Genomic DNA, 14,425 nt, shown 5'->3' with positions numbered 1-14,425 from the left:
CCCCCACCCCGTCTCCCCCGCGGGCCCTCCTCTCCGAACTCGCCGCGGAGATGCCCTTGGGCGCGGGCAGCGGCGATGTTCTAGGTTCTGGCAGCCCCGCCGCCCCGGTGCTGTCCGCCGTCCCGGTGCTGAACCCGCGCCGCAGGGCCGGTCGAGGGCGTCAGAGCCGCTCGCAGTTTGCCCCGGTGCCCGGGCTCGCCTGCTGAGCTCGGGTTCCTCGCCCCAGCCGGCACTTGGCCGATCCCTGGCTGGCTGGTGCCCTTCCAGGCGCGGTCTGAGCTCTCAGCAGGGCCCCAGCTTCAGGCAGGAAGAAAGGAGGGGTCCGGAGAACACGGGAGAGGAGGCCGCTGCCCTCCTTCGGGCACCCGCTTCCGTTGCCTTTAGCAGTCTGGGGTGGACAAGAAGGCGCGTCCTCATGGCAGGTGTGGCTGTGGACCTCCCTTCTGGGACCATTTCTAATGCCATCCGACTGCAGGGTATGCGAGTGGGGGAGCCAGGTGCCCCTGGCAGGGGACAGACTCCGGATTTCTTTTTAACTGTCAGGAGAGGGGATGAGGTGCCCTGTCTTCCCCCGCGAAGGCAGAGGCTAAGAAGAAAGGTCCCTGTGCCGAGGCTCCCTCCCTCTGGCTCCCAGGGGCCAGCATGGTCCCAGCTCGCTTTTCGTGTCTCTGCAGACTGGACTTGAGGTGGGCCCCGGGTTGCCCAGCATCCTGACCTCTGAGTCTGGTTACCTGCCATAGGAGTTGTGAGGGGCCTTTTTGAAAATCATCTTGGTGCCAGGGCTGCAGAAAAAAACAGAGCAAAAACATCTCTCCCTGCCCCTTCCCCCCAGCATTCCAGACTTTGTGGTCAACCAACTGATGTCGAAGACTTTAAAAGCCAGAAATCGTTGAACACTGGCCTGTGTTTGGGCTGTAGTCACTCGGACAATACGTAACACGGCTCTGTGTGTGTGTGGTCAGAGCTTACTTGTTGATGGGTGGAGGGCAGAGTCTGGCTTTGGTTGTAGACCTGGCTGTCGTGTCACAGTCACAGGCAGTGCCCGTGTGGCCCCTGTCCCGGGGCCTTGTTCTGTATCAAGCCCAATGGGCTGTTCTCCTCTCTCCTCTTCCTGCTTCACGGTCCCAGAAAGGGCGAAGCGTTGAGCTGTGGCTGTGGAGGGATGTGCTGGGGGCCGGGGGTCAGCCGCCGGCTCAGGCCCACAGCTGCGCACCGCAGTTCTGAAATCCAAGTTGCTCTGAGCCCCAAGTGTTAGTCCAAGTTTGACACCAGCGCTCAGTTGGCGGCAAAGCCTGCCTTGCTTGTTTTGTCTGTATCCACGCTACTCATGAGGCATATTTATACATTTCCTGCTGGAAAATTCTCCAGACACACCCCTCCCCAAGTCCATGAGTGCGTTATATTGCCTTTCTAAAATCTGCAGTGTTTTGAACTCCTACCCCATCTGGCTCCTGGGTTGTTGGGCGAGGGGTGAGCCTGTCTGCCTGTGTAGGAAGGCTGAGGCCCCGGTTGGGACGAGCGCCTCTGGGCTTTGGGGGCCTTCGGGGCCTCTTTTCCCATCTGCTCTGCATCCCTCCGCTCAGATACCAGGGCAACAGTGGCTTCTCTTCCCTCATCCCCACCCCGGGGCGGTGTGAGGGGACATCGGGGCGAATGGAAGGGCCTCTTTGTTGCCGCCCCTCAGCCCAGATCCCGGGGCTCCTGGTGGGATAAGAAGGGAGTAGGCCGTGCAGCATTTGTGGGTCGGGTCAAGGCCACGCTTCCCTGAGTCTGAAGATCCGCTCACGCAGCGGCCACCCAAGCTCACCGGCTGCCTACCCGAGTGGGTGGCCTTCCGGGGCTGCTGGCACCTCCATCTCCCTGGAGAAGCTGTGCCCGCGGCTCCTGCCTCGCCCTCACCTCCCGTGAGCGCAATCGTCGTGGTGTTCGCCTTGGTAACTGAGGTGCCAGCGCTGCAGCGGCTGCTCTAAAAGCAGAGCTGTCAGGGATCCGTGGGCTTCGTGCGCGCAGGGTCTGGGGTGGGGGGGTGAGAGGATCCTGGGGGTGGTGCCTGCTGCCTCGTTCAGCTACACCCACCTTCCCTTTCCATCCCCAGGGGCACAGGCAAGTGACAGGGCTGGGGCTTCTCTCAGGGGGGCCAGGAGAGGGCGGGGGGCCTGACGGCACCCAGGAGCAGCCCTGGGAGGGCGGAAGCTGCCTGTGATTTCACGGCACCTGCTCTGTCCCACGAGCTTGAGCCTGGTGTGTCTCTGAGCTTCTGTTCCTCTAATGAAACCCCAACCCTAGGCCACCGCCGGCTTCCAGGGCCATCAGAGGAGTTAGACGCTCCCTCCCGGAACACAGGTCAGAGTCCCAACATTCTGACCCCATGCAGAGCCCCCCATGGACCAGGTGCCCCGCCTGCCCCACTGACTCTACCTGAACCAGTGGAGGAGGGTAGGGCCGTCCAGGACCCAGAGCACCATATGGCCCCGCCTCCAGCCCCCGCATCCCTTCACAGCTGCAGAACCGGCCACCTTGTCCCAGGTGAGATGTGGCACCGCAGGCGGCTGTTCCCTTCTCACCCCTGGAGACGGCAGAGCTGAGAACCCACCAGTGTCCTGACACTTTCAGGCGAGCTTCATGGTGGGCGCTGCCCTTGCCCTTGCCTCTGTGCCCCTGAGCGTGTGTGAGGCCCTGGCCCAGGACAGGTGTGCTCACCTGTGCCACCAGCCCAAGGCCGGGAAGGGTGGTGTCTCCTGACGGCCTGGCTCCAAGCAGGCCGGCCGCTGGGCCGGTCCAAAAATAAAGCCTCATTCCAATCCCTTTGCGTCTGACCTTCAGGGTGAACTCCGTTTGCATTTTTAATTGTGCTTTACTTGGGGCCAGGGCTTCATTTAATTCCTTCTTTTACTTTGTTACCAAAGCACCTGCCCTGTCTACACGCTCTACCCAGCCTTCACCTGGAGGGACCCCGTGGGCCTGCGGGCAGGGCGGGTTTCGCAGGCCTCACTAGCTGAGGACCTCCTGGGTCACGTTCAGCCTTCCTCATGGGCCGGTATGTGGAGCAGACGAGGGGCCCAGGTGCCCTTGCCGGCGTTTCCCAAGCCCCAGCGGCCCGAGGCCTTCTTGAAGCCCCTGAGAGGACGGCGTCCCGGGGCCAGTCCAGCTGGATGCCGAGCCCCACCAACTCAGCGGCAGAACTTGCTCCCGGCCCCTCCCTCCACTGACCCTCCCTCGGTCTGGACCAGGCCCCTTTCTGTCTCCATGGCCCGTCCAGCCCATCATCCCCCCAACCTCCACGATGGCCCCCAGTTTATCCCCCCTATTCCCTCAGGACACTTCCCATGCCCCTCCCTCACAGGCATCCAGGTTTAATCTAATTAATCGAGCAGCTCCTTGTTCAGAGTGCCGGTTTCCCCTTGGCCCCGGATGAGCCCCACGGTCCCCCCTCCACACTCTCGGCCCCATGCCTGCCACCGCCCTGCAGGCCCCTCCCAGACCCCACCGCGTGGAGCCCTCGGCTGCCTCCTGCCTCTTGCCTCGGCCCAGACTCACTTTCTCTCTCTTTGGGCTGTGATGTCACTTTCTCAGGGAGGCTGTCCCTTTCTCCCCAGCCAGAGGGCTCCTGACCTCCCCTTCCTGTGACCGTCTTCATGCTCAAAGCCCCTTGCTTTGCCACCCCTTGCAGACGCTGACCTCTGGCCGCGACTGTCCTGGCCCGGCTCAGTCACATCTCTGGAACAGGGCGTCACCAAGGGTCACACTAGCCAGATGGAGGCGTGGATGAATAAATGCGTGATCAGGACAGCTTCCTTCAGGGGCCCGGGGCAGGGCCAGGAGAGGGATGGGGGTTCAGTGGAGGTGGGGGGAATCAGCGTGGGGACATGGGGGGTCAGAGTTAGCGCTGGAGCAAGAGGTGGGGACAGATGACAGAGGGTCTGGAGGGTCAAGCGGGCGTCTAAGAGGGCGAGGCTGGAGTGCAGGAGTCGGGGGCAGTAGCAGCTGGAGGCAGGCAGGAGGCTGGGGCCATGGCGGCGGGGGACGCAGTCTGTGTGGGGGGGCACGGCACAGGCTGCGCCGACAGGCTCAGCGGTAGCCGGTCCCACGTCCGGAGGGTAGGGGTGGGGCGGCCAGCGGCAGCACCGCGGGAGCCCAGAGGGGTCAGCGGTCTCGTCACGGTGGCCAAAACGGCCCAGAGTGGGGCGCCTGGGCACGCGGCCACGCCGGACTCTGGGGAGAGGAAGGAATGGCCTCAGAGCTCCCGGCCGCTCTGCACCCACACCCTGGCGCATCGGCTCCCCTGCGGGCTCTGGATGGGCTCGGGCCCCAGGTGCCCTGGAGGCCTTCTCTGCCCACTGGGGACAGCAGTGATTCAGAGGAAAACAAGAGGCTTCCTCCTGAATGTCCCTCCTCGTTCCCTGCTGTCAGGTTTAGGAGAAATCCTGCCCGCCCCACCCCCCACCTGCCGTGGCCTGGAGGAGCAAGGGTGTGTGAGGTTCCCGGGGCTGCTGTAACAAGCGACCACAAGCTGGGGGACTTAAGACAGGGGGGATTTATTCTCTCGTAATTCTGGAGGCCCGAAGTCTGAAGCCAAGGTGTCGGCAGGGTCCATGCCTCTCTGCAGCCTCTGGTGCTTCCGGAGTCCCTGGTGTCCCTCGGCTTGTGGCCGCATCACTCCATCCCTGCCTTGGTGGTCACGTGGCTTCTCCCCGTGTGTCCATTTCCTTTTCTTCTAAGGACACCAGTCATGGATTTAGGGCCCACCCTAGTCTAGCATTTCATCTTAACTAATTACGTCTGCAAAGCCCCTGTCTCCCAATAAGGTTCCATTCTGGGGTTCTGGGTGGACATGAATGTGGGGGCGCTGTTTCCCAGAGGGCGAGCAGAAGAAGGGGGATGGGCAGAGCCACTGGGGGGCTTCCAGCAGTCGGCGTGTGCGGGCCACGAGACGCCTGTGTCGTTGGGTCCCCGTGCGGCCCCACCAGGGACAAACACGACCAGCACAGGCTGTCGGTGAGGTTAATCTGAAACCAGGGTGCGTGGCCCCCAGCTGCTCCGGGGTCAGGCTAAGCCCCGGAGGCACGTGGCAATTTGGGGAGATCTGGAGACTGCCTGGGAAGGGACAGAGAGCAGGAGGCCGGCCTGCAGCCTCCCCACGGGCCCTCGGCCTGGACCTGGGTCCCGGGTTTGGGACCTCACCCGCTGTCTCCCTCTCCCCAGCCTTCAGCCTCCTGGTCACACGTCTTTTCTCCCAAGTCACCTCCTACAGGACACATTGCCCTCAGAAGCTGAAAGGGAGGCCATGTGCTCTTGTTGGGGGACCCCAGGGGTGGGGATGCTGGGTGGTTATGGAGGGAGCTGGGGGCCTCTGCCTGACCTGGGTGGCCTCCCTCAGGGCCGAGTGAGTGGGATGTAAGCTGAGCATAGAGGCCAGTGGAAGACGTCCAGGAGTCCTGGGCTCTGCACCTCCCGGGGCCTCCCTGTGTCCGGCGTGAGTTCCTGGGACTGGTCAGGTCCAGCCCGCAGGGCCTCCCCCCTGTCCACCCATGGCCTAGGTGCCCAGGACAGGCTCTGTCCCTGGCACCCTGCCTGTGACCAGAGGGCCTTGCGTTTCCAGGGCAATGAATGACATTGGCGACTATGTCGGCTCCAACCTGGAAATATCCTGGCTCCCCAACCTGGACGGTTTGATAGAGGGCTACGCCCGCAACTTCCGGCCTGGCATCGGAGGTGAGAGTGGCCGTCGGGCTCGGGCAGACCCTGGGTCCAGTGTGGGTGTGAGCCCTGCTTGGCTCTGGGCTGGCGCAGAGGCCCGCTCCCCTGAGGGGTGTGCCCGAGCTCCTGCACCAGCCCCCAGGGAAACGGCTAGGAAGGTGGATCTGCTCAGGCCTCAGGCTGGTCTGCACCAAGACGGCCTTCCCTGCAAAGCCCCTGGCTGTTCCCTGTCCCGCCTTCTGGGGAATTCGCTGGCCTGGCTGAGCGGCCGGGGGTGCTGGGCCCTGGCCTCAGCCCCACCTGCCTCGGGCCTGGCTCCTTCCTCGCAGGCCCCCCTGTGAACGTGGCACTCGCCATCGAGGTGGCCAGCATCGACCACATCTCTGAGGCGAACATGGTAGGTCCCACCGGCCTCCGCCCCGCCCCCGGCCGCGTGCCCTAGGAGCGAGCGGAGGGGCTGACGGCCGGGCCTCTGCGTCCCCCCACCCCCGCAGGAGTACACCATGACGGTGTTTCTGCATCAGAGCTGGCGCGACAGCAGGCTGTCCTACAACCACACCAATGAGACTCTGGGCCTGGACAGCCGCTTCGTGGACAAGCTGTGGCTCCCTGACACCTTCATCGTGAACGCCAAGTCCGCCTGGTTCCACGATGTGACGGTGGAGAACAAGCTCATCCGGCTGCAGCCCGACGGGGTGATTCTCTACAGCATCCGGTGAGCCCAGCCGGCTGCCTGCCCACCCACCCCCCACGGAGCGCACCGCTGGGAGCTGGGGGGATGGGGGGTGGGGGGTGGCGGTATTTATATCCCCCGGCAACCAGCAGCTGCGCAGGAAGCCGAGGTTGCTGGCCGGAAGCCAGCAGAGGCCGCTATTTGGCTAACGCGTGCCCTCGTCTTTTTAAATTGAGGTGAAGTGCACATAACATCAAATCAAGCATTTAAAAGTGAACAACTCCGCGACACTTAGCACATCCCCCATGTTGTGCAAACATCACCTCTACCCTCTCGCAATATATTTCACCCGAAAGGAGACCCTGTGCCCGTTAGCAGCCACTCCCCATCTCCCGTCTCCAGCTCTGCAAACTGCCAACCGGCTTTCTAGCTTCATGGATTTGCCTATTCAGCACATTTCACACAAAAGTAATCATACGCTACGTGACCCCTTGAGTCTGCTTTTTTTCACTTAGTGTAGTGTTTTCGAGATTCATCTATGCTGTGACATTTATCAGAATTTCCTGCCTTTCGATGGCAGAGTGACATTCCATTGCATGGATACGCCAGCTTTGTGTATCTGCTCCTCCGTGGACGGACAGCTGTGCTGGTTCCACATTTGACTGTTGTGAGCTGTGCTGCTGTGAACACACGTGTACGTGTATCGGTTTGAATGTGTGTTTTCTGACACACGCCTTTTAAAAGTGGACTTAATTGCCAACACTTTAAAGATCAGGAGATTTACATAAGAATCTAAATTCTCTTGGAAAACCAGCACACTTGGCAACACCAGCCTTTTCCCAGGCTGCATGGTCAGTGGGGACGCCTAGAGGCCGTCCCCAGGGGCAGACCAGGGGGCTCAGGCTGGACCCGCCTTCTTGGCCGCAGGCTTAGCCAGCCAGCTGTTCTGAAGGACGAGGAAAGTGAGTGAAATCCGGTTCTTGATCCCCGAAGACTCACAGAGATCTGTAACGTGGCCACAGTTTCCAGTTTCCACCCAAATGCCGGCAGCTTGCCGGCAAGACCAAAGGCAGCCTGCTGCCACCCCGTGAGGAGGCCGTGCTGGCCGGGTGCAGGAGCGTCTCTGCCATGTTGGGCCAGAGAGACGCCGGCTGCCGGGGGCTGGCCTCATCCCGGGGACCCACCGGTGTGTTGTCTGGGCAGAATCACCTCCACGGTGGCCTGCGACATGGACCTGGCCAAGTACCCCATGGACGAGCAGGACTGCATGCTGCACCTGGAGAGCTGTGAGTGCGGGGCGGCGCGAGGGCGGGGCGCAGGGCGGGGGCGGGGCAGAAACAGAAGGAAGAGAAGGAAGAGAGGGGGCCGGAAGGCCCTCCTGCTGCGGGTCAGCGCCCTGCCCAGGACGGCCGGCCCTGGAGGCCAGACAAGACGCGTGCCTGTGTCACTGGGCCACGCCTGGCAAGGGCGACCTGCCCTTTGGCCAGCTCATCTGGCCTTGCCCACCTTTCCGAGGTGCCAGGCGTGGTCCCAGGCCTCCTTGCTCCCTGCCTCTGTGTATCGAGCTCCCAGCACAGGCAGGGCAGTCCTGCGAGGGCTGCCAGGGGCTGGGGAGGGGGCGCCAGGCTCTGCGGCCCATGTGGGCTCTCCTGCAGACGGCTACTCGTCCGAGGACATCGTCTACTACTGGTCTGAAAACCAGGGGCAGATCCACGGGCTGGACAGGCTGCAGCTAGCGCAGTTCACCATCACCAGCTACCGCTTCACCACGGAGCTGATGAACTTCAAATCGGGTAACGCGGCCTCTCGCGGCCTCTTCCTTGTGAGCCCCGCTGGTGGTTTTCTAGTGCTTTCCGCAGAGCCACTAGCCGGCCCCGAGGGCCCCCTGAGGCTGCAGCTGGAAAACCGCTGGTCGGCGCAGGCTGTGCCTGGCCCAGCCGCCCGGGACGAGCCCTAGTGCGGGCCCGGATCAGGTTTCCTCCGCCTTACTCCTCGCTTCTTCATTGCTTCCCGGGGTTTGAGGGGTGCCGGGGGGCTCCAGGGCCAAGCCTGTGTTGTCTCCCGGCCCCTCCCGCCCCTGCTGCCCGGTCATCGGAGCCAGCGAGCCCAGGCTGGCTCCTTCCTCGAGCTGGGCTGTGCACAAGCAGGGCAGGAGAGGGGTGCACTGCGCTCTGGGAGGGGCCCACGGGCCAGAAACAAGGCCGGAATCTTTCTCCTCCCCCTCCTCTGGTGGCCCTGCCGCAGGGCCGGCCCCTCTCCTGACCCATCAGGCTGTGGGGGGAGGTGGGCACAAGGGTCTTCCTCTCTTTGGAGGCCGGCAGTGGCCCCAGTTCCCGCTCAGCGCCCCTCTCCCCGAGCACTGCCCTGGGTGGTGGGCCTGGTGCTAACGGGGGTCTCCGGCAGCCGGCCAGTTCCCCCGGCTCAGCCTGCACGTCCACCTCCGGAGGAACCGGGGCGTCTACATCATCCAGTCCTACATGCCCTCCATCCTCCTGGTCGCCATGTCCTGGGTCTCCTTCTGGATTAGCCAGGCCGCAGTGCCCGCCAGGGTGTCTCTAGGTACGGGGCCCTGGCCTCTCCCCCCGCGGGAGCTGGTGGAAGGAGGGAGTCTGGGAGCAGGGCCCTAACCCCACTTGTCCTGAGCACAGGCCTCGCCTTGCAGTCCCTCGGGCCCACTGTCCTGGGGCAGTGGCCAGCCGGGCCGGGCCTGGTGACAGGAGCCTGACCTGCACCCGGGTGGGTTCCAGTAATGGCACCACCTGTCCCCACAGGCATCACCACGGTGCTGACCATGACCACACTGATGGTCAGCGCCCGCTCCTCCCTGCCGCGGGCGTCGGCCATCAAGGCGCTGGACGTGTACTTCTGGATCTGCTACGTCTTTGTGTTTGCCGCCCTGGTGGAGTACGCCTTCGCCCACTTCAACGCTGACTACCGGAAGAAGCAAAAGGCCAAGGTCAAGGTCAAGGAGCAGAGGGTCGAGGTGAGGCTGGGGGTGGAGTGGGGTTCTCACGTTCAGGACGAAGGACAGCGCCCCCGCCCAGCACCAGGGAGGGTCAGCGTTGCCTGCGGGGCAGGGGGCACTTTTTCCTGTGCTCAGCCTGGGACCTGCTCTCCCAGTAGAGCCGCTGGCCTGGGCCGGGGGTCCTGCCCCTCGCTCGCCAGCCACTCAGCCCGCCCCTCCCCCTCCCCACACAGATGGACGTGAAGAATGCCATCGTGCTCTTCTCCCTTTCGGCCGCGGGCGTCACCCAGGAGCTGGCCGCGTCCCGCCGGCAGTGCCGCGCGCCCGGGAACCTCATGGGTTCCTACAGGTCGGTGGAGGTGGAGACAGAGGAGACGAAGAAACAGGGGCCCCAGGGGGGCCTCCGTGCGCTTTTCAAGCCCATCGACGCGGACACCATCGACATCTACGCCCGTGCCGTGTTCCCCGCGGCCTTCGCCGCCGTCAACGTCATCTACTGGGCCGCGTACGCCATGTGAGGCCGGCTTCGCAGGTCCCATGCCCGGGACCTCCTGGGGGAAGGACCCCCGGGGCGCTCTGCGTGTTTCACAGGGGGGAGGACCACGGGCCACATAAAAGGAGAGGAAGGCCTCAGCCTCGCTCAGCACCCCCAGGCTCTGTCCCCACCCTCACCCAGACCCCTGGTCTTTAGAAGACGGCCCAGCAGCCCAGCCTCCTGACCTGGGAGCCAGGCAGGCACCGGGCCCCAGGGAGCTTTGCGTCTGACTCGGAAAAGGATCCTGATTCTGGGACTTAGCTCTGTGGGTTTGGACCACGGAGGGGGAGGAGGCCGGGCATGGAAGGTACGCATCTTCTCGGTGAGAAAGCGGGAAGGCCTTTGGTCCCAGCATGAAATAAAACGGAGCCTTTGGCCGCTGCTTAAATTCACTGTGACCTCCTCTGCTGGAGCCTGGAAGGCTCTCCTCCCACTAGCTCGACGGGCTCAGGACAGAGGGACTTGGGGACCGAGACTTGAGGACAGAGGGGCTGGGGGGAGGCACGGGGGCTGGAAGAGTCACTCACCCCCAGTCCCTCGGGTGCATGGCCGGGGGTGCCATCTCAGTGCCTTCTGTACGTGGTGATGGGAGAACAGAGACAACCAGGTCCCCATGAATACCCAGCCCCCTCCCACATCTGCTGCCACCACAGGGTGCCAGGGTCGCAGCTCTCAGCAAGGGGCCCGGGTCACCCCTGCACCAGAGCAGGACAGGTCCTCACACTCAGAGGGGACAGAGGCGACTAGAGCGGCAGCTGTGCAGCCGAGCTGGGTCGGGAATGCCAGGCCCAGTGCTCTGCTGTGATCAGCCAGGCCACGACCCCGCTGGCCCTGAGGTGCCCCCGCAAACCACCTCGAGGGGCGTGTGACGGTGACTTTGTGGGAATCAGAAAGTGTGCCCTGCTGGGCCACCTGCCCAGGGTGTGCTCTGTCCCCAGGCCACGGGAGCAGGCGCTGGGGATGCTCACCCACTGCAGGGCTTAGCTGGCAGAGTGACCCCTGAGGCCAGGTGGTCCAGCCAGGGCTGCAGGGCCCAGCGGCCCCCCGCGGGAGCAGCCGTGTCTGAGGCCTGCCTCCCGCCCAGGGCTCACACCTCGAGCTCAAAGGCCCCTTACCTCCTGAGGACGCCTCCTTGCGCCAGGCTGCCCCTTGGGCCCCCGCTCTAAAGGGCTAGGCTGCAGGGCTGGGCAGGCTCGTCCCAGGGGGCAGGACCGCCCAGGGAGCAGGGCCTCCAGGCCCCAGAGTGACTGACGTGGGAGCAGCAGAAAGCAGGTGGCCGAGATGCGGCAGAGCCCGGATCTGGGTCGGCCAGGGCCCCAGGCCATGCCTGGCCAGCTCTGACAAGAGGCCAGTGACGCCTCTTTCTCCCCTTCCCAGATGGGCGCCCTCTGGCCTGTGTGTCTCCAGCAGCGTCCCTGCTCCCTCCTCCTGGAACACGGAGAGTGGCCCAGGGATGGGACGTCCAGGCCCCGATGGCGTCCTGAAGCTACTGGGCTGGGCCCGAGACCGCCCATAGCACCCCCGCCCCTGGCACCCGGGGTCCTGCCCTAAGGCCTGCCTTCCACTGGGGCCTCTGGCGGATGCGCGGGTGGGTTCAAGGTTCCCGGAACTGCTGTGCTCACCTGGGTCCGCTGCCAGGACCCTGCCCGCCCCGGGGCCCGCCTCCCCCCCGGCTTCTTCACGGCTCGCAGGCTGCCCTCCTTCTGCTGCGCGGTACCCACAGGGAGCTATTTCGAGCTGGGCTTTGTGGCCGCCTTGGGCACCCACGCAGCGAGGCCCGCCCGGGCAGGAGCCTTCACTCAATTCTGCAACCGGCAATCACTCCCTCTAGCCTGCAGGCTGCTATTTCTGCCCACATGTTTACAGGGCCAGGAAGAGGGACGGGAAGGGCTGATGCTCTTGAAATGCGAGTTCTATTCCGGCGCTGATGACACGAGCAGATTGAAGGCCAGGGCGGATCAAGGTTCGCAGCTGAGAGGAGCTGGCTTGGGCAGGGGTGGCAGCGCTTCCTGAGCCGGGGCACCGGGGCCAGGTGGCCGGGTGGGGCGGTGGCCTGGGCTCTGCGTGCGCCTCATTCCAGCAGGGACGGTCTTTGGGGGCTGTCAGCTTCCTTGTCTGTGTTCTCCTGTGGAGGCCCACGTAGACTCCTAAATGCTCCCCTGAGCCTGGGACAGCTTCTTCCCCGAGGCTGGAGGAGACAGGGCCCCAGGTCCCTTCCGTCCCCTGTAGCAGGGGGAAGACCAGCACTGACCCCTCCCCCTTCCAGTGGGGCACAGGCCTCACCGTGCGCAGCCCACGCCTGGGGGCGTCGTTTGGGTTCCCTCAAAAGCAGAGCTTGAGACAAGGACCTGGTAGAGGAAGTTTATTTGGGGGGAAATTAGTTTCCTGGAGTGGCCGTAGCAAAGTGCCACAGGCTGGGAGGCTTAAAGCAACAGAAATTCAGGGACTTCCCTGGTGGTCCAGTGGTTTGGACTCTGCACTCTCACTGCCGTGGCCCGGGTTTGATCCCTGGTTGGGGAGCTAAGATCCCACAAGCCACACAGCACGGCCAAAAAAGAAGAGAAAAAGATAAAAGAAGAACTCCTGCTCTTACAGTTCTGGAGGCCAGGAGTCCAAGATGCAGGTGTGGGCAGGCTGGGCTCCTGGGTGCTCTGACGGCAAGCCTGTCCCTGGCCTCTCCCCAGTTCCTGGCACTGTTGGCAATTCCTGGCGCCCCTCGGCTTGATGGACGCATCACCCCGTCTCTGCCTCTGTCAGCACGTGGCTTCTCTCTGTGTGTCCCTCCTCTTCTCGTAAAGGCACCTGTCGTCGGATTTGGGGCTCCGTAATCCAGGGTGACTTCACCTTAACTAATTATAGCTGCAAAGCCCCTATTTCCAAATAAGGTCACATTCTGAGGTTCTGGGTGGACGTGAATTGGGGGGGACACCGTTTAACCCAGTACGGAGGGTGACACCCCAGATGCAGGAGCAGGGTGTCGGGAGCACGGAGGAGGGAGGGAAAGTCTACAAGGAAGCAGTGACTCGGCTGCTACGAGGCAGCAGCCACCAGGTCCCATTCCACTGGGGACCCCTGCAGAGCCCTGGGGAGCGGGCCCCGAATAGTCCTTTCTTTAAAAAATTCATTTATTTATTTGGCTGAGCCGGCTCTCAGTTGTGGCACGCGGGATCTTTAGTTGCTGCATGCGGACTCTTAGTTGCAGCACGTGGGATCTAGTTCCCTGACCAGGGATCGAATCCGGGCGCCCTGCATTGGGGGTGTGGAGTCTTAGCCACTGGACCATCAGGGAATTCCCCCAAATTGTCCTTCTGAAGAAGAAGGGTCTGGGGCTTTACCACCAACTCCCACCCCCAGGGCTGAAGGGCACCCCTGACGCTCTGGAGGGCGCAGGAGACGCTGCACCTTACACTGGGGGCAGCTGCCAGAAGTCACCCCCACGGCGCTCACGCCTGCTCAGGGTGGCACTGGTCCTTCAGGGTGGCAGCTCTCACGGCAACAGCAACAAATGACAAGGACGTTTAGTGGAACGAGCCACAGTCCGTGCCACGGCTGTGGCCAGCCTGGGGCCATGATAAGAGGCATCCTCCCCCTGCCCCGCACCGTCCCTGGCCGGCACTTCTGCTCGCTAAGGTCACCTCTTGATGCAGTGACCCACGCTGTATGAGGGCTGGTGCCACCTCTCGCAGACGGTCCACCCCTAGTCACAGGTGAGCTCCCACATCAATAAACTGTCCCCTGTCCAGCCTTATGTCCACCCCCGCCCCCCAATCCAACACCTTCCAGAGCTGCTCCCACACGGCCAAGCACGTGTGAGCCGCGAGCCACAGGTTCTCCATACATACGCCCGCTCAGGCTGTTGGGACTCCGTCCCGGCTGTCGGTCTGGATGCAGTGAGGGAAGGCGGTGGGGGGTGGGTAAGAGTCTGAAGAGCGTGAGAGGTGGGGTGGGTCGTGTCCCCCAGGAGATGTGTTAAGTCCTCCTTTCTGGTACCTGTGTGTGTGATATTGGATATAGGGTCCTTGAAGATGCAGTTAAGATGTGGGTTTAGATGAAGTCCTACGGGATCAGGGTGGGCCTTAGATCCAACCCCTAGTGTCCTTATTTACAAAGAGGACACAGTGAGACAGGGAGATGCCTTGTAGAGACAGAGGCAGAGAGGTATCTACAAGCCAAGGAGCCCAAGGATGGCCAGGAAAGCACCAGAATCTAGGGAGAGGCTGGCAGGGATCCTCCCTGCTGCCTGGAGAAGGAACCAGCCCTGCCCACACCCTCATCGTGGGCTTCTGGCCTCCAGACTCTGGGAATAGATTTCTGCTGTCTTAAGCACCCCTCCGGTTTGTGGTCCTTTGTTACAGCATCCACAGAAAACTCATACAACAAGCACCCTTTGGCAAAGGCATCCATCTCAGATGTACTTTTAGGGACCCCTGACAAGGGAAGCCTCTTTCCCACAAACAAGCGGGATACAACTCGGGGGTACGAGACCCTCAGGTGAACTCACTCCTAAGGACCCTGCACCTCAGGCACTATTCCCCCCCATCAGCGTCCTGATCTC

At 63.0% G+C, this 14,425-nt stretch overlaps 1 protein-coding gene across 1 annotated transcript; it reads left to right on the top strand.

Annotated features, from left to right (window-relative positions):
• The first annotated feature begins 4,010 nt into the window (after positions 1 to 4,010).
• GABRD (gamma-aminobutyric acid type A receptor subunit delta) lies at positions 4,011 to 9,853 on the top strand. Its single transcript, XM_024760253.1, has 9 exons — positions 4,011 to 4,312; positions 5,600 to 5,712; positions 6,027 to 6,094; positions 6,192 to 6,412; positions 7,574 to 7,656; positions 8,026 to 8,163; positions 8,774 to 8,929; positions 9,142 to 9,353; positions 9,569 to 9,853. The coding sequence occupies exons 1-9, from the start codon at positions 4,011 to 4,013 to the stop codon at positions 9,851 to 9,853; spliced, it is 1,578 nt and encodes a 525-aa protein (XP_024616021.1).
• The last annotated feature ends 4,572 nt before the right edge of the window (positions 9,854 to 14,425 follow it).

Source organism: Neophocaena asiaeorientalis, unplaced genomic scaffold (assembly GCF_003031525.2).
Source record: "Neophocaena asiaeorientalis asiaeorientalis breed wild unplaced genomic scaffold, Neophocaena_asiaeorientalis_V1.1 scaffold489, whole genome shotgun sequence".
Lineage (NCBI taxonomy): Eukaryota > Metazoa > Chordata > Mammalia > Artiodactyla > Phocoenidae > Neophocaena > Neophocaena asiaeorientalis.
Note: the sequence above shows the minus strand (reverse complement) of the source record. Positions and strands in the feature narration are given on the sequence as shown.